Consider the following 21,887-nt stretch of genomic DNA (forward strand, 5'->3'; position numbering starts at 1 on the left):
AAGGTTTTGAGGAGGACTTAGGAATAAAATTTCGAACTTGACCTACTTTTAGGTCTTCTAGGTCTTGGCGTTTCGGAGATTTATATCGATGATGTTTTAACTATTTACGATGGGTGTTATAGCGTTTGATGAATAACAAATATAGTCATAATTGTATCATGTGTTTGCGTGATTTTTACTCCTTTTCCTATTAAATGTATGCCTTTCACATTTTGATGACGATCAAAGTTTTATTTTGAATGAATTTCGCATTTGCGACGCATGTATTACTTATTTATTTGTAAACATGAATTATTTGTAATTTATAAAGCGCTTGTTAAATGATACGTTAGCTATCTTATAATAATAATTATGAAAATAAATATTTAATGTACAGACTTCTAAGTTTTTAATTTTTTCTCGACACTCATTATTTTACGTCGTTTTAATGAGTTACCACATTTTTTTAAAATAATTTATAAGGACCTTATTGTGTTCCAATTTACCCAACGGGTCTTCTGGTACTTGAAAAAATCAACAAGTAAAACGATGACCAAGAAGAGACTTAAATTTCAATCACATTTTATTTACTTTCTACCTTATTTAATTACATTTTTTCTTATATAAACAAGGCCCGAATCTCCGCTACATGAAATACCGTAATAGGATTATCTGTAATTGCTCTATTAAAATAACGGAACCCGCGCCGGGCGAGGTGATCCTAAGTCAGAATTATAATGGGGCGGACACAAATTTGGCGGCAACAACGCCTGCGACATTCCTTAGAAACCGGGAGGGCGGGAATCGATAAAGGATTTGCCGGCGGCGGGCGGGGAGCGACGCATGTGCGTGGCGCCGCCACCGCCGCCGCGACCGCAGCACTGCCGCCGGAGCTTCTTCCGCTGCCCCAATGCTACTGCCTACTATGCTACTCACGCGTACTACTAATTAGCCGACTCTCTCGACTCTCAACGCTCGAATCGTATGCGTCAGCGACGCGAGCGCCCGTCTCGCCTCACGTAGAGTAATGCCGCTGCTCCCCACGTATGATCAAATAAATCTGTATAATAAGGCTGCGTTATTGGGCGTATGATCGGTGCGCAGCGTCACTGCGGCTGGGGCGCGCGGGGCGGGCGCGGGGCGGGGCGGGGGCGCGCGGGACACTCCACCGCCGCGGCCGCGACGGGCCGCCTGTGTAGTGTAGTGCAGTGAGTGGTGTGGATACTGTCATGTGGCGGGTGCGATGGCGCTAGACACCATGTACCGCCGCCCCCTGCTGCTGCTGGCCCTGCTGGCGGCCGCGCTCGCCAACCAGCTCGAGGATATACCTCACAATGAGTGAGTACACCGCATGCCTCACAAAATGTCCTTATTATAACTGAGTCTATGCATTGAGTCCAAATTCTCTTCGGGTACTGAATTTCAGCTATAAATCGCTCACACAATACGGACTTAATGTAGAGCATTAAGAGAGCTTCTATTTAAGACGTGTAGTTAAATGTTTTAGAAGTTCCTCTGAGTGAATTTTCGAATGACTATTTGGCCGTGCAATAGCTTAATCTATAACACAGGTAGCTATGAGCTTCATTGAATTCAGTTCCGACTTCAGGTCCAGAAGCAAAGAAAATTCCATTAAATTTTCTGTCAAAAGCATAGATAATCGTGTAGCGTAGTTAGTAATAGTTTGGTGTTGTCGATGCATGTTGGAGCTGTACGCAGCCGGTACTGCGGCGCCGGACAATCTAAAACCGATCCCGTGCCAAACATTCTCGGATGGGAAGATTTCGTAGACTATAATATTATACTGATAAAGATGCGACACGAAATTAAAGATCGAAGTCTTATGAAGTGTTGCTAAGAAAACATTTTTTCTCAGCAACGTTTTAAGTACCTTAAATATTATCTGCACTAGATAATATAGATTCGACATTAAATTAAAGATTGAGGTCTTACGAAGCGCCAAAGGGAGAGTAATGGAATAGAGTTTTTGAGGTACGTAGAGATACTACGTACTCTACGTACCTCAAAAATTGATTTCATCATTATGTTCTCCAAAACTGCATTTGACATCTGCCAATTTAGAGAACATAATGATGAAATCAATGTCTGAAGATACAATATAATCTTATTATAAACGATTGGATTATTAGTCAGCTATACAGTACTTAATTAAATACTTTTTTAAAAAGATCTCTTACGTAAGAATTTTTATGAGAACTAGATTCAGCATAAATGAAAATCAGGCCCTTTAGCAATGACGTTTTCTTTATCGCTTCTTTATAGAATCGCCGATCAAAATGTATTTAATTGACATAGGCGTTCGTTAATATGACGTTGACGTTTTATAATCGATTAATCCATAAAGAAGCGATAAAGACAAAGTCTTTGCTACAGGTTCAGATCTTCTGGGTATTTGGCCGTGGCACTGCAATTCTTGTGGCCACAAAGAAAAAGGTGCGAGCGTATGTGAGAGTGTGCAAGAGCACTCCAAACAACTCTGACGAACTTTCAAGCGCTACTTCTCCTATCTTGAAAATGTTTAAATCATAGATTTTTTATTTAAAAGTTTGATATTGTAATATTATTTTATTTCATTGCTTTTAACGTTTGTCATATACAATAACGTTAGGTATATTACGATATAATTAGCGGTCTTCCGGTAGCAATTTACAACACTAAGGGCGGATTCGACCAAACTGGAGTAAAATTTAACTCGAGTTTATCTGTTTCCTGATCTAAGAGTAAGCTGGTTTTGCGTTTTTCCAACTTCTAATCCAAGAATGGGGTAATTACACGGGAGTAAATATTTACACGGGCTATTTTGGTGGAGTAAATATTAAACTGACAATCCTTTTATTGCGCATGTCCAAAAGATGTCATGGCAACGCCATAACAAGTTGCTGGTCAAGTCGTAAACAACGTCTTAATTGTTTATACATGATTAAAATAATAAAAGCTAAACATAAATACATAAGCCTAAATTGTCTAACAGCCGCACAAATCATTTATTTAACACTATGATAGTGTTTGATTATTTTATTTTGGAAAATATGGATATGGATCACTTGGAAAAATTAAAAAAATTAATTGTTTTTTATATGAAGGGCAAACGAGCAAACGGGTCACCTGATGGAAAGCAACTTCCGTCACCCATGGACACTCGTAGCATCAGAAGAGATGCAGGTGCGTTGCCGGCTTTTTAAGAGGGAATAGGGTAACAGGGAAGGGTAGGGATGGGAAGGGAAGGGAATAGGGGAAGGTAGGGACGGGAATAGGGTAGGGGATTGGGCCTCCGGTAAACTCACTTACTCAGTGAAACACAGCGCAAGCGCTATTTCACGCAGGTTTTCTGTGAGAGCGTGGTATTTCTCCGGTCGAGCCGGCCCATTCGTGCCGAAGCATGGCTCTCCCACTGGTTTGTTCATTGCAACGCCACCAACAAATTGCAATTGGGCTAAATGTCAGGTCGTAAACAGTTGTCTTTGCCATGGCATGACATGATTTGGACATGCGCAATAACTAGGTTTTGCAGCGAATGCGCTAAATTTTTAGCGCATTCGCTGCAAAACCTGAACGCCGACGAACACGGCCAGGGTGTCAACTGTCACGGTCGGTGTCATTGTGAACTAAAATTGACATTTTATTTCATACTCTTTGAGTAACTTGGTAAAATGCAAACGATAATATCCTAGAGTAAATTGAAGGAGTAAAATTATTCTCATGATAGTTATACTCGTGTAACTTCAAGTTTGGTCGAATCGGGCCTAAAGAAATTAAAAGTAAAGGTCCGCACACCGAGAAGAAACTAGAAGAGGCATGACTTGACGATTCGTTAACAGTTAAAACAATATAAAATTAAATAGTAAAGTAGCATAATTCTTGACATTTCAATTATGTACATATCTCTGTTATGTACCATTGAGTCGCGTGTCAGACAAACTGACCGTCGCAATAAGTATATTGCGACGATACTTTACTATTTAACGACTGTAGGTATATAGTAATATACCTACAGTCGAAAATAAATTCATTTTTGGAATTTAATTCTTGCATAAATTACAAAAATGGTACATTGGATTTGTCTTCGTCTATACGTTTCCTGTCTCTTGCCTACCTAGCATACGCCAACGAGATATCTCACTCTACATGTTTTCTCGATCTCTATTCACCCTAGCATGACAAACATTTTTTCTCGCGTAGATCTATCATCGAAATAACACATTTTTATAGAGTTCGGTCGCGATAATGTCGAGATTTTGACATTGTGAGACGAGTAGTTACTCGTCTCACAATGTCAAAATCTCGACATTATCAAAATGACATAATGTCAAAATTTAATTATCTCGGGAGTGAGATATCTCGTTGGTGTATGCTAGGTAGGTTGTCTCAATCATTTTCTCATATTTAGGGCCTGTTTCACCACTTCCTGATAAGGCTATCCACCAATTAACTTGACAGATCAAGTATGGAGAATCTGTCAAAAAAGTTGTGAATAGCCTATTAGGCACTTTATAAGAGAGTGGTGAAACAGGCCCCTAGTGACACTTCCAAGTTCTTTCCTTCCAGTTTTCTTTAGATGGCACCTGTCTTCTTGAGTCAGCATAATATTATTGTTATTCTTTACTAATCCATACAAAGTATTGAACAAAATATAAAAGTCTAATCGTATTTTTTTATATTATCAGAACAGTTATCACCATTGAATTTTATTTGATATTTCATGGCAATTATCTCGGTCACAAACAAAACGAGCTGTTTAATCGCAGGATGACAATGATAGAATACGTCGAAAATTCAAGGTTATTTTGATATAATACATGATACATAATAATATTTTATAATTATTAGTTTTTGTCGTGTCTCTTGACAAAAATGTTAGTAGTCCACTGTCATTAAATAATAAATTTTATGTTGCAACATCTGATAAATATTCTTTAAAGTCGTATACTATACTACTATGGTAGTCCTAATTCATTTAATGCGATGTAACTTGTAAGTGACCGTTATTTCAATTCCAACTAAAAGAAAAATCTTTGTATATCTTTTCATAGTGTATTTATTTATAACTACAATATATAAAAATATATTTACGTTGTATCGCATGACGTATCCGTAGATTACGTTCCAGTCGTGCGTAGGTTACGTTTACGTGCTACGTTACTAGCAGTCCTACGTCGGCTCTACGTGCCGTGTGGGAGCTAAGCTTTTTACAATATGTTCATTGTTTATTTGTGATTGTTACGTCATATTAGGTTGGGAAAAAAGTTTCTTCGCATTTTATATAAAAATTCCAGAGGTTTTTTTTATAAAGTTTATTTATAATTGACTTAAGTATATAGGTACCATTTTGTTCGATAACTTTTTGCCATCTTGCTGGTAGGGACATGATCACTATAAAAATTTTGGGGCTTCTGATGAAAAAAACCGCGACGAGTGGTTTTGGCAGTCCTCTTGTGATGTCAACCTGACACTGCCTAAGGCATTAAGCAATGACCGAAACAGGTGGAAATCTGAAGGTGCAAGATCAGGACTATACGGCGGATGCATTAACACCTCCCAGCCAAACTCCCGTAATTTTTGCTGAGCGTTTAGCGTTATCATGGTGAAAATCCACACCCATTCTGTTGATTAATTCCGGCCGCTTTCTCTCAACTTCTTGCTTTAATCTCATCAGTTGTTCGCAGTACAGTTCAGAATCGATGGTCCTGCCTGGCGGTAACAGCTCATAATGAATAATGCCCTTCCAATCCCATCACCTTGTTGCGAGTTAACCCTGGTTTCACGACAGTCTGTGAAGCTTGACTGGCCTTTGATCACGATCTTTTTTGCACGTTCTTGTCGATCATGATACACTATCCATCACCAGTTATCAGCTTCTTCAAAAATGGTTCGGTTTCATTACGTCGTAATAGAGAATCACAAATGAGTACACGGTTCATTAGGTTTCTTTCAGTGAGCTCATGAGGCACCTAAATATCGAGCTTTTTTGTGTACCCAGTTTTTTTCAAATGCGCCAAAACTGTTTTGTGGTCAATCCCCAGTTCTTCAGCTACATCGTAACTACTAATATGCCGATCTGGCTCCACTTTTTCAAAAATGGCATCAGTTTTGTCCGTAACAGGGCGACCAGAGCGACGTGCATCTTTGATATCAAAATTTCCGGATTGAAAACGCTTAAACCAAATTAGCGCTACTCTCACAGATACTGCATTAGGTCCATAACCATCACAATTTTTTTTCGCGGCTTGAGTTGCATTTTTACCTTTTTTTGTAATAAAATTTTAAAATGTATTGAATTTCTTCATTACAATTACTCATTTATCAACAAGAAAAACAAATGAAAATCTCACATTTACCTAATTTGAATTTGGAATTATCTTGAGTAAAATTAAAACTATTTAATGATCCACAATCAGCCAGATACAATTGCCCAATAGCCCAAGAGATTTTATGACAAGTTCATACATACTATAATGCGAAAAGACTTTTTCCCCAACCTATTATATTATTAGTATGTTGATCGATTGAGGTCAAACTCGTCGACCCCAATGACTTTTATTCTATAAACACTATTGAGAAGTCTGTCCACAACAGAATCTATAATATATTTTTGTTTGCTTATAATATAAAATCAATAATTCTAAAATTGTGTACTACAATAACTAAAAGTAATTAACGTTTTTAATTTTTCTTTGCTCTTATTTTCCCATTTAAATTTTATACATTTTAAGTTTCATTCTAAAAAATTAACTTTAAAGGAAGAAATTTGTATTGGAATATGGACAATTCATTCATCGACGATAATAATAGCAGCGTTTTACCCTGAAATAAAACGCTTATTAAATACTTACCTTATTTGAAGCATAATAATAAAGCATAATAATTGAGATAGGCACTTCCGTTTCCGCAGATTTTACCTCCTTTTCTTTCCTGAATGTTGGTAGCTCTGTCAACCTTGGCGCCATCATCGAGCAGGTAGAGGGAGAATTCCCGCTCGACTATGATCATTGAGTCGAAATCACACCAGGCAGAAATAAAAAGTTATGCTTCAAATAAGGTAAGTATTTAATAAGCGTTTTATTTCAGGGTAAAACGCTGCTATTAAACACTTGACCGTTATTTGAAGCATAATAATTGAGACGTGTTTGTTATCGCCTGGTGATGATGACGCCAATGTGACAAAATAAAAACAAGACGCCAATGTGAAAAGAAAATATAACAATATAAAATAAAAATAGTAATTCCTTGTGGGAATACTTCTAAAACTTTATAAATAAATAAATAGGTGATATAAGAGTGATGGAATAGAAAATCCAGTGTTCAAACACTTTTTTACACAATTATTACACCAACAACTGATTGACAAATCAAAAATACAACTTGTAAAAGCTTTGATATGGACATAATGAAATCAACTAAAGGAACAAAATAATTCCTTAAATCGTTAGAATTAGATGAAAGTACTAGTTTTTTTGTACCGATTTTCAATAACGGCCCCAAAAGTATTTCATGAATGGATACATTGTCTATCCAACTTTCAGCCATAGCTGAGCGGACGTTACCTGGTGGTGCAGTTGTCTCAGACAAGTTAGTTTTGACTTTTGATATCGCCAGCTAAAGGCGGCAGATGGTTTTCCTCGCAAACTCGTAAATAAATTGCACATTTAGCTTCGCTAATCGCTACGCCTGCGATGAAAAAAGTGATTACAGCATTTAAGCCAGTAAACAGCAAGGTTGCTTATTACTGGGATTGCTTAAAATCTTCCAGCTAGATTGCCTAGAATCAGAACTGTTCGTTTTAGTTATGACTAAATAAATTAATCACATTAAGAAGTTTAAACCACTGTATTCTTACAGTATGTAAGATCATGTACACGTCTACCCGACGAAAACAAAAGCAAAATATCTGTATGTCTAGAAAATACAAATAAATTACTTGCGTCAACTGGCGTCAACAGTATAGACTTCAATAAGTTTTTAATTTATGTTGTACAAGCTTTTTCAATGCAATAGATTTTAACATGTTTTACCAAACCATAAGAACTTAAAGGGCCAGAAATCTCTGTATCAGACATGGAAGATATTATCTATTTAATGTAAGAAAATAGTGTAATAAGAGAGCTTAATCTATTAAAAATAGATAAGCTAAGAATTTTGCAAGGACTGTGGCCGTCGGCTTGTGAGAATCATAGCATCACATCTGTGAAACTTACACCAGGATAACCATCTATACCAGGCAACTTTATAAGTTTTGAGAGTAAAGGTCACCATGATAATTACAATAATTTTATATGGTTATCATCTCAGCCTCAGAAATTTCACAATTTTACGACCACCCCCACATTTCTATACTTCCAGGGTCATTTCCTGATCTTTGGAAGAGGGACCCCCGTTGAAATGTCGATTGTGTATTTCTCCAGATCGCGAATCGTATGCGGTGCTGCTATTGCACTCGACTTGAGATGCCCGCCAAAATGATCGTTCCCAGCGTGGAACCACTAGGAGATAAATTCTTTGAGCCTGATTTAGGTGAGCCAGGACTTTGGGTATTAATTAAACACCTAGGCTAGGGGGTACTCCTGAGAAAAGGCATCGTGATATAAACCTGCTTGATCGGTCAAGTCGAGAGTTACATAATTAGTCACTACATGAGCTTCGGCGGAAGCAAATAGATCGGTCACACAAGTAAGCCGCATTTTCTGATCTTCTCCATGCAAGAAGTTAACATTTGGGAATGATCCAATAACTCGAAAAATCTGAATGGTTATGTCCATCAGGGCATCTGACCTGGTGCGACCCTTGTCCCAAATATAGGTTATAGCTGTTCGATTGTCGCTCTACCAAAGAACTGTCGAGCGAGTGAGAGTCTGGTGCTGACTGCTGACCTTGGAGAAGCAGAGCGCTAGAAGCTCTTTCTGATTGTAATGCATGAAATTTTCTTATGCTGACCATGTCCCCGTTAAGGAAAGGTGGTCGAGTTGAGCACCCCAAGCTAGGTCCGACGCATCTGTTGCCAAGCAGTGCGATGGTGGGCCCCAATGAATGGAAGTTGATAGATGATGACTTTGCAACCACCACCAAAGATCGTCGCTAAGCGTAACGCTTGATTCGGAAATGCGGACTTATCCAAGTCTTATCCAAGTCTATGAGAAGAGACAAGAGAGCTCGGTAATGTAGCCTTCGGTACTATGAAACTGGCGAAGTTCAGGAGACCGAGGATGCTCTGCAAGGTCTTTAGATCTACCAGACTCTTTGTCAGGACTCAGGACTGGTAAAATCTTTTGATGAATTTTAGACATTTTCTCGCCTGGAAGTAGCTTTTCGTTTTGAAACGTGTTCCAACGAACACCAAGAAATACCAGGTCTAGTTGAGGCGTAAGTAAAGTATTTGAAGCAAAATCGGGACTTTGTTTTAATAAGCAATAAGATAATCGTCCTAATAAACGATGATACGCAGAACTTGCTCTCTGAGGGTTTGTTTAACCCAATTGGTCAAGGAAGCAGGTGACCGGATAATAAGCAAGTAATTTGGAGCAACTGTCCCTTGTATACAGACGTAGGAGCCATCAGTGCGATGGAGCGACTGCCAGGTAAAATATGCTTGGGACAGGTATATTTTGCAAAGCTAATCGTGGGGTTGCAAAACAAAACTGTCATTAGTTGAACATTTATGAGCCCGAATGGCTGAGTCAAAACATAATCGAATAGAGTGGAAAGATTGAAAATAGGACGGCAGGACCCGTCGACCTTAGGGACCAGAAATATTGTCGAAATAAAACTTGGCAAGGGGCTGGCAACTTCTAATATATGGAATACCATTTGTCGAATTTAAAGATACATATCCTCCGACTCTTTGGTAGAAAAATGATTTTGGTTTAATTTTGGAATGAACCAAGGTGGTTTCTCCATGAATGGTATGCGGTACCCTTTTAGAATCTTTATAATAATAACCTAGAGCATCTAGGCGCTGCCAACGAGAAACGGCGGTAAAACTTCAAAGTTTGACCCGCTCTGAATTTTTGATTGTCAGTACTTACGTTTTTTGGCATTCCCGAGATCCGAAAGAGAAGCGGCATATTCACGGGTACTTTTGCCGTGGAAGTTGCCTCCTCTCGAGTGAAAGGAACTTCTTGCATTGCCAGGCATTGACCGTGATTCAAAATTATTTCTTTGTCCCTGTGGGGTACGATTGTAAGAACAGCCTTGCGCAGGCTGGTGATCATGGGAAATGTGCGAGCTAGCACAACATCCATGAGACATACCCTGCGCGGGTATATAATTCTTAGTCTGCCTCTGCGGGGGTAGGCTAAGCTCTCGAGTGAAAAGAACTTCGTGCATTGCTAGGCATTGACCGTGATTCAAAATTTATGGTTTGTCCCTGCGGGGGATGATTGTAAGAACAGCCTTACGCAGACTGGTGAGCAAGGGAAATGTGCGAGCTAGCACAACATCCATGAGACATACCCTGCACGGATATATAACTCTTAGCCTGCCCCTGCGGGGGGCGGCGAGTCAATCTGTTGCTCTAGAAAACGCTTGCGCAGCGGCAGCAACATTATTCTGACTATTCGCAACAAAGGTTTTGCGAGCTCCCTCAGTCTTTTCGAGTAGTGACACCAGCAACTCGGAATTAACTTACATAAAATGATTGCAAGAATTGGGTCGTGAACGAAATTGATAATTGCATTGCGTCTCATTTGAAAACCTCATAGATCTCAAAGCCCAGCTCAGACCACAAATTAATTGAAGTAACTCTGACATTGTGATACAAATCCTTAACGGTTTCATTTAACCTTCAGGGGTCAAGCTTGAAGCGTGTGCTCTTAAGAAATTATAACAATTTCTTAAGAGCAGATTTCAATGCTCCGCGCTGCATAAGTACGCAATATAATAAAGCCGCGTATGATTTGTGCATGTGAGTTTTTTTTTTTGAAAATCTAAATATTTAAGCTCATCATTGACCTCTAAATCAACAAAAACTAGTATATGATTATAAGATTCTTGAACTTCAGAATAAAGAACTGACCATTCGTTATTATGTTGAATATTTATTTAATATAGCCAAAACCCCCAAAAGAGAAGTTTTCGTAACGGACGTTTCTTTAAGTTTTGTTTCAATTTCAAAAACAAGATTCGGTTATAAAGAATTGCTAACGGTCGTTTCATTTTTATTTGATTTGCTATACAATTCCCGACTGACATTATCGTCGATGCAACTGCATGACCTTGAAAAATAGATCGGTTTTCGTAAAAAAAATTAACCTTTTTGTTAAGTTTATTAACCTCTTGAGTTAATTTAGCTGAAGGGTGGTTATAGCGCTGTCTGTATTTGCTCCCCCCCTTTTTGTGGCGGCGGCGCCTCGATTTACGTTTGCTGTGTGAAGTAGAAGTCGATGACGAGCTCGAATCACTTGTTCAACTACTACTACTAGATGACCTTGCACGAGAACAAGGCCTTTTTTATTAACCACATTAGTGGGTAGTTTCAAATCTAACGTTAGCTGGTGTCACTACCGAATCATGAACAAATTCACATTCGTTATTTATTATTAATAGCTACCTTAACCTAGGAAAGAACACAAACACAAGAACTTAACTAGAAAATTAATATTTAAAAATTTAAATGTAGTATTTAAATTTATATTCGTTATTAAAGTAACGATACGAACGATAAAATTGTTATTAATATGAAATGTTCATCTTTTCTAAAGAAAAAATGTATAAAAATATAACTTACGTGAATTACCAAAACCTTGAAAAACGGTAAAAACACAATACTGAAATTATTTCACTTTATACTTAAATTATATAACTGGGAGTTATATAATAAGGAGATATAATACGTAATGACTTCTGAGCACGACTGTGCGGTGCGGAAAACAAAACGCCAATAATCATAGTCGAGTGGGAATTCTCCCTCTACCTGCTCGATGATGGCGCCAAGGTTGACAGAGCTACCAACATTCAGAAAAAAAAAGGAGGTAAAATCTGCGGAAACGGATGTGCCTATCTCAATTATTATGCTTAATTATTATAATTATTATGCTTCAAATAACGGTTAAGTGTTTAATTATAATTATTATTATAAGTTTTTACTTCTTTCGTAACTTAACTGTTCACAGGATGTTTTTCTTTACTACACTTTCAACCTAAGCAATAATAAAATCTTTGAAAACATATATTTTAATTATGAACAATTGTATATTTGTATCAAAAGTACATGATTAAAAATCAATTTAACGAAAGTAAAAATATTTGGTGAACCGATTTCTAGACCATTAGTTCTATTCGTCTACCATTGGTACGAATTCAATTTAATCCATTGCTAAATTGCAGCGAGCATAAATGGATTTTAGATAAAGCCACGTTTGATATGTGGCTTCATACAATGCCTTTATTTTTTCTGTCGATGGGACAAACCGTGACGGCTTATTTTTGTGTAGTGCAAAGCTATGATTTCATATAGACGTAAATAATAAACGTCTGTGGTCTGTCCACAGACGTGGTTAAATAATGTTCCCATTTTGGTGTTGTTTGGGTTGAATATACAGCGCCAAACTGGGGTCATTTTGATGTTTGAGGTATGACAAGCTATAAAGGGTTTACCCCTGGTAGCTTGTAATGCTACAAACGATTTTCAAAACTCAGGACTAAGAAAGTACACCTCCTTAATCTAAAGATAGTAAGCAGCCCATGTGTCAGCTTTGGGCGTTTTGAATTGCAATCTGGCCTTTTACCAGAGACCCAATCTTCTACCCTTTTCCCTTCCCTACCCTCCCCTATTTCCTCATAAAAGTCCGGCAACGCACCTGCAGCTCTTCTGATGCTGCGAGTGTCCATGGGCGACGGAAGTAGCTTTCCATCAGGTGACCCGTCTGCTCGTCTGCCTCCTTATTTCTTAAAATAAAAAAAATAAATAATAAAGACTTGAATTTTGGCATTCTTAAAGAATGTTATAACGGCAAGACTTCTATAAAAATTAAAATAACTGTAGTCTATGTTACCTGAAAAAAGTCCGAACATTAGATTGAAGTCCGGCCTTGGCTAAAAACTAATACCTATTGAGCTTCTGCAGATTAAAAGTTGAACGTTGTGAGGAATAATAGTAACAGTGTAATTAAAGACGAACAGAAAGTAACAATAGAAGAACCCGAGTGAAGTTCGAGGGAGTCATTATTCACTAATACATTTATCGTGAAACTTCTGTCACTTCTGAACTCAGCCTCGGCCTTTAATGGGATTACATCATTGCTACACCGAGTGTGTCCAATTAAATAGCTGCTAACAATTATTATCTTGTCACTAGTTTGTAACGTTTAATATATTATTAGAAAATATTTAAGAAGATTTATTTTTTAATTCACTATAGTAATTATAGGCCCTTTCTTTGCTTTTCGTGGTAACTTTAAAAAATGGTTTTAACTTTTTAGGGTTGATTCAGACCGCAACGCGACGCGTAGATGTATTTATAAATTAGTATGGATTTGACAGATTCGCAAGACGTCTGACTCAATTGAAATCTGTCAAATCCATACAAATTTAGAAATGCATCTACGCGTCGCGTTGCGGTCTGAATCTACCCTTAAAGTTACCACAGCCCACGAAATTTATTCACTTTGATTAATGAAGTTACATTCATACATTTTGCATCGGTCAAGCACGATTTGATGCTTGTATGAATGAGTCTGGTTATCAATAGAAGCGAGATAATAATAGCCATAATTAAATTCTTTATTTGCACATTCAATAAGACATAAATGATACAAAAAATTAAGCTCTGTGCAAATTGACGGTCTTACCGTTTCAAGCGGTTTCTTTCTATCTTAAAGTACAAAAATTGAATTCTTAGTAGTATATTCCATGTGCTGAAGTATTTTGGGACTTTTTTACTGCTTTAACGTAGTCGGAGCCGTGGGTAATGGCCAGAGGCATACAAAAACTTCAAAGAAGGGGTGTCCAACGACTGTTCATTGAGTGTGTGTGTTTGTGATATGTGTGTTCAACAATCATTGTTTAAATGTGTGGGTTTGTGACGTGTGTGGGAGACACTTCTCTGTTACCTTTCACCTTTACCCGTGATTGAGCTCATAATCACCCATAACGCCTACGACAAACCTTCGCGGTTTAAACTTTAATAATATATGAAACCTTTACAGTTAACTTGCATATACGAAACCTTAAACCGCCAATATGTGTGGGAGGCTAATAATCAATATTGCAGTTTTGTAAGCTATATTTACATGGGTCAATTTGTTTTGCGACGTATAATATATTTTTATGAGACCATGGGCATTTAAAATTGGAATAGACAGTCCAACACTGCGAGCTGGTCTGTCAATTTAATGTGTATCTTCTTGTGTAGTAAACAAAAATTCAGTTTTTAATAGGTAATTTAAAAAATAACATATCATTGCATGGATTTCTTCCTTCTTTGACCTTGAATGTTTTTGTAAAGATGTTGCTTGTGGATTTATCATATACCTGTATTATTGATGTCCGTTTCGCTTAAATAAATGCGTCGTAAAATATTTTTATATTATGCACTTTTTTAATCCAGAAGAAAGGATTTTATAGAAAAACACTTTTTAAATTATTGCAATAGGATTAATTGCAAGATTTTAAAATGCGTGGGACTTAAAAGTTGTGTGGTTTAAATAAATTTCCAGAATTTTTGAATTTCAACGTGGGCGTTAAGTGGGCGGTCGAAGTTTGCTCACAAAGATTTACTCATTTTCGAAATAAACAACTCAAATATACTAACAGAGTCCAACTAAAACAAAATGTAACTCAATTTTATTTTATAAATAGCTGTTCATCGCGTCGAAATACGTGAAATAGAATCCCGTAGGAACCGTGCGTCATCCCACGATAAATAAATAAAAAAATATATGTTTATTTCAGGCTGTTTGAACCCATATTTTGTCAGTAAATAATAAACCTAAAAGCTATGTTAGTATCAGTTACAAAAATATATTAGTTTAAGTATTTGACACCTTCTGGCGTTCTGGGCACATGTACATGTGTATGGATCCAGTGCCCCAGAAGGGAGCTGTCCAGGCGCTGAGATTATGTCTTATCCTACAGTCTATGCGCCATATATTATCAAAATTTGGATTGGAAAGGATTCATTTTATAAATCCCCTTTTTCCCCTCCCTTTTTCTGGTACTCCATATATTTTCCGGATTCCCAGAACCAAGGGCTCTTTTTATTGTTTTAATTTTGACATATTATTATTTTGTAAATTGTAATTTTAATTAGAACGAAATTTAATATTTATTGAACCTTTACCTAGTATTTAGCAATTTATTGGAAATTTTATGTATAAGAAATTTTAATAATATAGTACAAAATAAATGTAATAAGATAGCAACAAGCCCTGACACAGTTAGGGGGATGAGAATTTATAAAAAAAAAAAAAAAGAACCAAGGGCTCTGGGGACTGAACCTCCAATAAAATCGGTTCAAGCATTTTTATTACGTCTGCTGATTTCTCGCGCAAAGTACCAATAAATATTTGAAGAGCAAATCTAGCACTAAAATATGTAGACTGTGTTTAACTTATATCTAACTATTCCTTGAAATGATACCTTTTTTATGTCTCAACTCTTATTCCATGTTTATTCAAAAAGAAATATACTTTCCTCATAATGATTAAGTATTATTAAATTTTAAAGACTGGAATTATTTTACACTTTACCGTAGACATGAAAATTACAAATTAATATGATTAAATAAAAAAGTTCAATGGTACTGCTCGTTTAAAAATAATATGAATTAGAATTAATAAATTTTAATAGTGTTAAAAAATATTTCATTGTTTTGTGCAGTTCGTAGCTCCGCGTAGCACTTCTACGCGTTCGTAGCGCGTCGTAGGCCGGCGTAGCACCCAGTTTCCGGTTCATTTAGTTCGATGCGTGCTCATTGAACTAAACTCCGCACAAAATTATAATTATTCATTTTCTTACAACTACCACAAAATTAGGCTTTGTACAGAATGCCATCAAATTTTTTTTTTAATTCTTTTTTACAGATAACGTAGAATAATATAATAAAATAAGGAAGTGTTATAAGTTTAACTTTTAATTTAATTTTAGTCACAGATGTGAAAGTAAAAAAATATTGTAAAGAAAATAAAAATTACTTTTTAGCGTACGTAATAAAAAGTACTTTAAGCTACGAATAATAAAAACTATATATTATTCGTAGACTTTAAGCGATTAAAAAAAGGGGGTCATTAATTAGACCCGTAGGTAATATTACCAGATCTGCCCAGTTTTCGTATTGGTGTTCGTCAACTTAGGGAATACTGCAAGTTTAATCAGTTCAGTAGTAAGATACATGAGATTTCAATTAATAAATTTTAATTTTCATTAAAATTCCCTATTTTAAGTCGGTTTATATTTTTGTATTATTGATTGAAAGCTACACATTGTTAACGAATTTTACTCGAAACATACACAACATCATTGATAGACATGATTTTAAAATAGTATTAAGTGTAGGGTCACATCTGGGCAGTGTAATCGGTACACTATGCGGGGTATAACAGGGCGCGAACGGCCTGTACTAGCCCCACTGCGGTCTCACCCACTCCCTAATAGTCGGGCGTAATTTTTAATGGCCCGACTATTCTATTACATACTACATGTTACTCGCAATTCCGTTCGTAGAAATTCGATTGTCGCACAGGAACTGTACATTTTTCCGGGATAAAAATGTACAGTTTCCGGGCGAATTCTACAATGTTACTTGAAACATACATGTACCATACAACATTTTATCAAATATCAATAAGATTTTGATCAAAAGCGTGAAGTTTAAGTATAAAGAGATATCACACAGAAATACACTTTTGTATTTATAATAACGATAATATGAATACATCTTTTTTTTTCACTTTTTTTATTAAGTTTAATTACGTAAAATATGTTGACGTAGTTTTGTAGGTGTGTATAAAGTTATGGAAGATTTAAACTAAGGTCCCGAACAAACTAGCATCTATCTTGCGTGACAGTGTATGATAGATCGACGGGTCTTAGGAAAAGGAAAATAATCGGCCAAGTGAGAGTCTCGCGCACGAAGGGTTCCCTACTATTATAGAGCAAAATTAGGCAAAATTTTGTGTTTTTTGTATGGGAACTCTTAAATATTAATATTATTATCAAATATTAAAGTACACATAAAACTAAGGATTGTGTGAAAAATTCATGTACCTATTGCTATTATTGCTATAGAGCAAAAAAGGCCAAAAATATAACGTTTGTTGTATCATGGGAGCCCCTTAAATATTAATTTTATTTTGTTTTTAGTGTTTGTTGTTATAGCGGCAGTGGATATACACAATCTGTCAAATTTCAACTCTCTATCTATTACCGTTCTTGAGTTACAGCCTGGAGACATACAGACAGACAGACGGACAGACAACGAATTCTTAGTAATAGGGTCCCGTTTTTACCCTTGGGGAACCCTTAAAAATATATGTCTAAACACATGACAAATTTTGGAAAAACTTTCAAAAAGTCTTCCATAGAACATCGGCCAATGTAAATTTTAAATATATCTTTAATATCTATATAATTTTTTATAATTTTCATATATATATATATATATATATATATATATGAAATCCGCTTCCGCTAAGAAAGGATTTTGATCAATTCCACCCCAAGGGGTTAAAATAGGGGATGAAAGTTTGTATACTTCTTAACGCGAGCGGAGCCGCGGGCAAAAGCTCGTCTTTAATATGTATGATCAGCGAAATTGATTTACAGGCAGATGGTGACCCTAAGGTATTTATTTGGATCATGTTAACTCAATGTCGTAATCTATGAGCTGGGCCTAACATAAACCGACCAAATCACATTAGATGTCATCAGCTTATAAATCAATTTCTTTGATAATACACAGGCTTGTCAACGTGTTAAACCTTTTAAAATTTTGTCAGCCTCAGTGTTTCACGCACTGTACTTACACAAAATCATCAATGAAAAAAAAAACGCGTTTGAAAATCGAATCTCAAAAAGAAATCACAAGTCGATTATCTAACCTCCTTCTTTCTTCAAAAGTCTGTTAACAATTATTGTCTTAACCAAATTTTATTATAACTTTAAATAATGATATCGTGTAACCGCAAAAGTTTATTCCTATATCGCCAAAACTATCGAATCAGGCAAGTGTCATCAAGTGAAGTGATCTTCACTCCACTATCTCAATTGATACGAGCACTCATTCGTCCTCGAGTGCCGCTTAAAATTAAAATAAACTTCAGCTGAGGAGCTCGTCTCTTGTTGTATTAACGCGCCGTACACGAGATGTATTGTATCGGGTATATATATATATATATAGGGTTGGCAGCTGGTAGTTTTTTCTTGAGAATTTCAATTGACCTAGGACTATGCAAGATATACAGCTGTAGTTATCTTCCTAAAGGTAAATAGTTTGAGATTTTTAGGTAAAGACTTAAAGTTGGTAGTATTTAAGGATGTATTTTATCAAAAGGCTCAATTAAATCCCTAAAGACGTAATCACAATAACAAAAAATATATCGACGGAAAATTTACGAAATTCGAAATGAAGATATAAAACAAAACAAAAAGTTTTTAATAAAAGAGATGAACATTGTTTTATAAACATTCTTTATTTCCCATACGGGCTGCTTACGGCCGAGAGGCATTCAGATTTCACGTCACGTCCGACTCCACCGGGGCATTAATACAAAAATGATAAACGGTTAAGCGGGAACCGATGACTCGGAGAGGGGAAGCCGATTAAAAAGTCCACCATGAGCAAATGAAACTAGTTATGATCTGTTTCGCTACGTAAATATTTGCGAAGCGGCATGCGGGGCACATGTCAAAGGCGAGTATTGATCTAGAGCGCGCGGGGGGTGGTTCGAGGGGGGTACAGGGGGCCGAGCGGGCAGCGCCCCCCCGCGCGGCGGCGTACTACGGAGGCTGGGTTACGTAAGCGTCTGACGGGCCGTCTGCTTCCACGACGCTGATTAATAAAACCAGCGCCTGCGACCAGATATAATCGTTTACTATCTTTTATGGACTCACACCGACCGATTAATTACGAATACTGCGCTGATACTTTGCAGCGTGGAAAACAGATACGGGTTTTCGAAATGCAATTGCAAAAGCACTGATTAGTATCCAGTAATACTAGTCTTTACTACGTTAACCTTAGACACTTGATGTTAAATTGCGACATAGTCAAATGTTACAAAAAATTAAGTCAAGTTTTATAATAAAACTTTCTTAGTTAATCCCACTTTGTTAAAAGAAAAATTACAATGAGATAGAATATTGCGCGACGTAGCCCGCTACGCACGTAGTAGCCTTGAACACACATAATCGTAGCAACTGTGCTTCTTTCAAAGCCTTATTACATAATAAATTAATAATAGAATCGTTACGGTAGATGAATAAGAATTTTGAAAAAATAATTGTATGTTTAAATGGCCTAAATCATAATAGTTTATTAAATTTTGGAGCATAAAGAAAATATATTTTTTTTGTTTATGTGTACTATTTCTATATTTTAAAAACAATATTTTTAACTACGCTCTTTTTAAGCTTAATCTTAAAATATCTTAGACAAGTCCTGTTAGTTTTATGAAATTAGTTTAAAGTCTTAAATAAATTCAGGTATCTGTAGGTAAAGGTAGACGGAGCGAAAGGTAAATCGGTTTAGGGTAAGCCGGCTGAGACGGAGCCGGCAGGACCGATTACCGTAATACAATATACCCGTGCTGCTTTAGGGGCCGTCTATACTGACTTTATTTCCTAAGTATTAGTTCTTCTTTGCAGAAGTAATATATATCTACCACCTTAATATATTAACGTTAGTGAAAAATTGAAAATTGCGGTGTTGATGAACATACATTAAAGCATAATACTTGCATATTCAAAGAATTGCCGAAATTTATTTTTCTAAATTCAAGACGGTAAATTGATAAAGTGCCTAACTTACAATTCTAAAATTTTGGCCCGGGAAAATCATTTGCAATAAATAATTTGGATTTTTTGCCAGATGATGAAGTAAGGTAAAATACACGGTCTGTTCAAATTATAAGGGAAACAATGAGTAATTTCCCATAATATGTTATAAAATATTAGTTATTCCTCTTCACTCACTAACGTATTCAATTGTAACGACGATGTAAGCACACTTTAAATGTAAGACTACGCTGCAATTCGTAACATGTGTGATGTCCTTAAATTTAAATATTATTTCCTTCGCCGTTTTTCTGCATCAAAATTTCACGGGTTATTTTTATAATTAAATTAAGAAATTAAAAAAAAACTTCGCCAAAAAACTTTTAAACGTAATGAAATAATATTTACTGCCTTTAAGTTCAAATATTTCGTAACTTGTGTAAAGTAATAGCTTAGTCCGTAATTGTTGTCACGGTGTGTCGGGGACAGCCGAATTAAACACAACCTACAATCGCCAAGTCGCTGATTATCTCGATTCGGTTCACTGTGAACCAGATCCTTAAACGATAATGTTATGTGAAATCAAACATCTACATTAGCGGTTCCCCGACACACCTTGACAACAATTATGGACTAAAATATTACCTTACACAAGTTAGGAATTATTTGAACTTAAAGGTAGTAAATATTATTTCATTACTTTTTAAAGTTTTTTGGCGGGTTTTTTTTATTTGTTAATTTTATTTTATTTCATGCTTTTTAAACTTGTGTTGGTTATAGTGCAGAATAATTCCTATCAACACAATCATAATATTCTCATGATTACCATCTATGAATGTCCTTTTCGATGAAGCCGTTAATATGAGCCCAAACATGAAACCTCCACTTTGAGTTCATACGAAGCTCGGCTCCTATAGAATCCAGGTGATGCTGCAGCAGCAGCATCACTGGCTGTCGCAATTAAAATGAGCCCAAACACGAAACCTCTGCTCTAAGTTGGCGAGGAGTTGGAAATCCTATTGATTACCAGGAGTTGCTGCAGCACCAGGTCTACTCTCCATTAATATGTGTACACGTATATTGTATATTCACAAATGTCACGAACTAGAATGAAATATAAAACCCATCAAACGACTACAAATTGCTAACGGCCTTTCATGAACCAGATAAACCATGATTGTCCAGCACTGAGCAGGTTGATGATGATGAATTATAGCTAAGAACACTCTCGATCAAGTCAGCTTTCAAACAAAAAAAAAATGATCAAAATCGGTCCACCCTTTTGGATGCTACGATGCCACAGACAGACAGACAAACAGATAGAGTATAGACAGACAGACAGACACGTCAAACTTATAACACAATCCTTTTTTTCGCGGGGGGTAAAAATGAGTAGTAGATTGTTTACATCTGACCTTTTCCATATGAGATTCAATTAAGAATGAAAAAGGTTTCATGTTAATTAAAACAGTCGTTATCGCGACCTAGTTTTAATTAGCAGAGCAATATAGCTACAATTGCATTTTAGCAAGCTTGTACATATTATACTTATTTTATTTTGGTCTGTTTGTAAAAAAATATATTCAGAACCTTCACTCTTTTAAGGTAAGTCTAATATCACCATCAAAATGATGTTACGTACGATTTTGCGATAGTGATATTGGGATGTCACTATCGCAAAATGTAAGAAGCATCTGTTAAACAACATACCCCTCGTTTTGGCACAATTGGGTAAAAATTGTGACACCTAATAATAATATATTGTGGTTAGAATTGTTTACGTCCCCCATACTGGGAATACGTATTAGAGTACAGGCCCCAGGGCGCAGTTGAGAGGCCATCGTGAGAGGCCACTAAATTTGACACGGGGGACAGAACTTGATCCGGGGTAAATGGCTCCATACTCCACTTGGAGCACAGATTGAGGTATTCTGTTACTCGATTATAAAGATATAAGTGGATGATTT

At 36.4% G+C, this 21,887-nt stretch overlaps 1 protein-coding gene across 1 annotated transcript in view; it reads left to right on the plus strand.

Moving 5' to 3' along the window:
• Window positions 1-1,155: 1,155 nt before the first annotated feature.
• LOC121730477 (voltage-dependent calcium channel subunit alpha-2/delta-3) overlaps window positions 1,156-21,887 on the plus strand; it is an 86,771-nt gene continuing 66,039 nt past the window's right edge. The window contains exon 1 of the mRNA XM_042119526.1: window positions 1,156-1,317. Within this exon, the coding sequence (XP_041975460.1) occupies window positions 1,223-1,317 (95 nt within the window). The 5' untranslated portion in view covers window positions 1,156-1,222. The remainder of the gene's footprint in view (window positions 1,318-21,887) is intronic.

Source organism: Aricia agestis, chromosome 9, assembly GCF_905147365.1.
Source record: "Aricia agestis chromosome 9, ilAriAges1.1, whole genome shotgun sequence".
Classification (NCBI taxonomy): domain Eukaryota; kingdom Metazoa; phylum Arthropoda; class Insecta; order Lepidoptera; family Lycaenidae; genus Aricia; species Aricia agestis.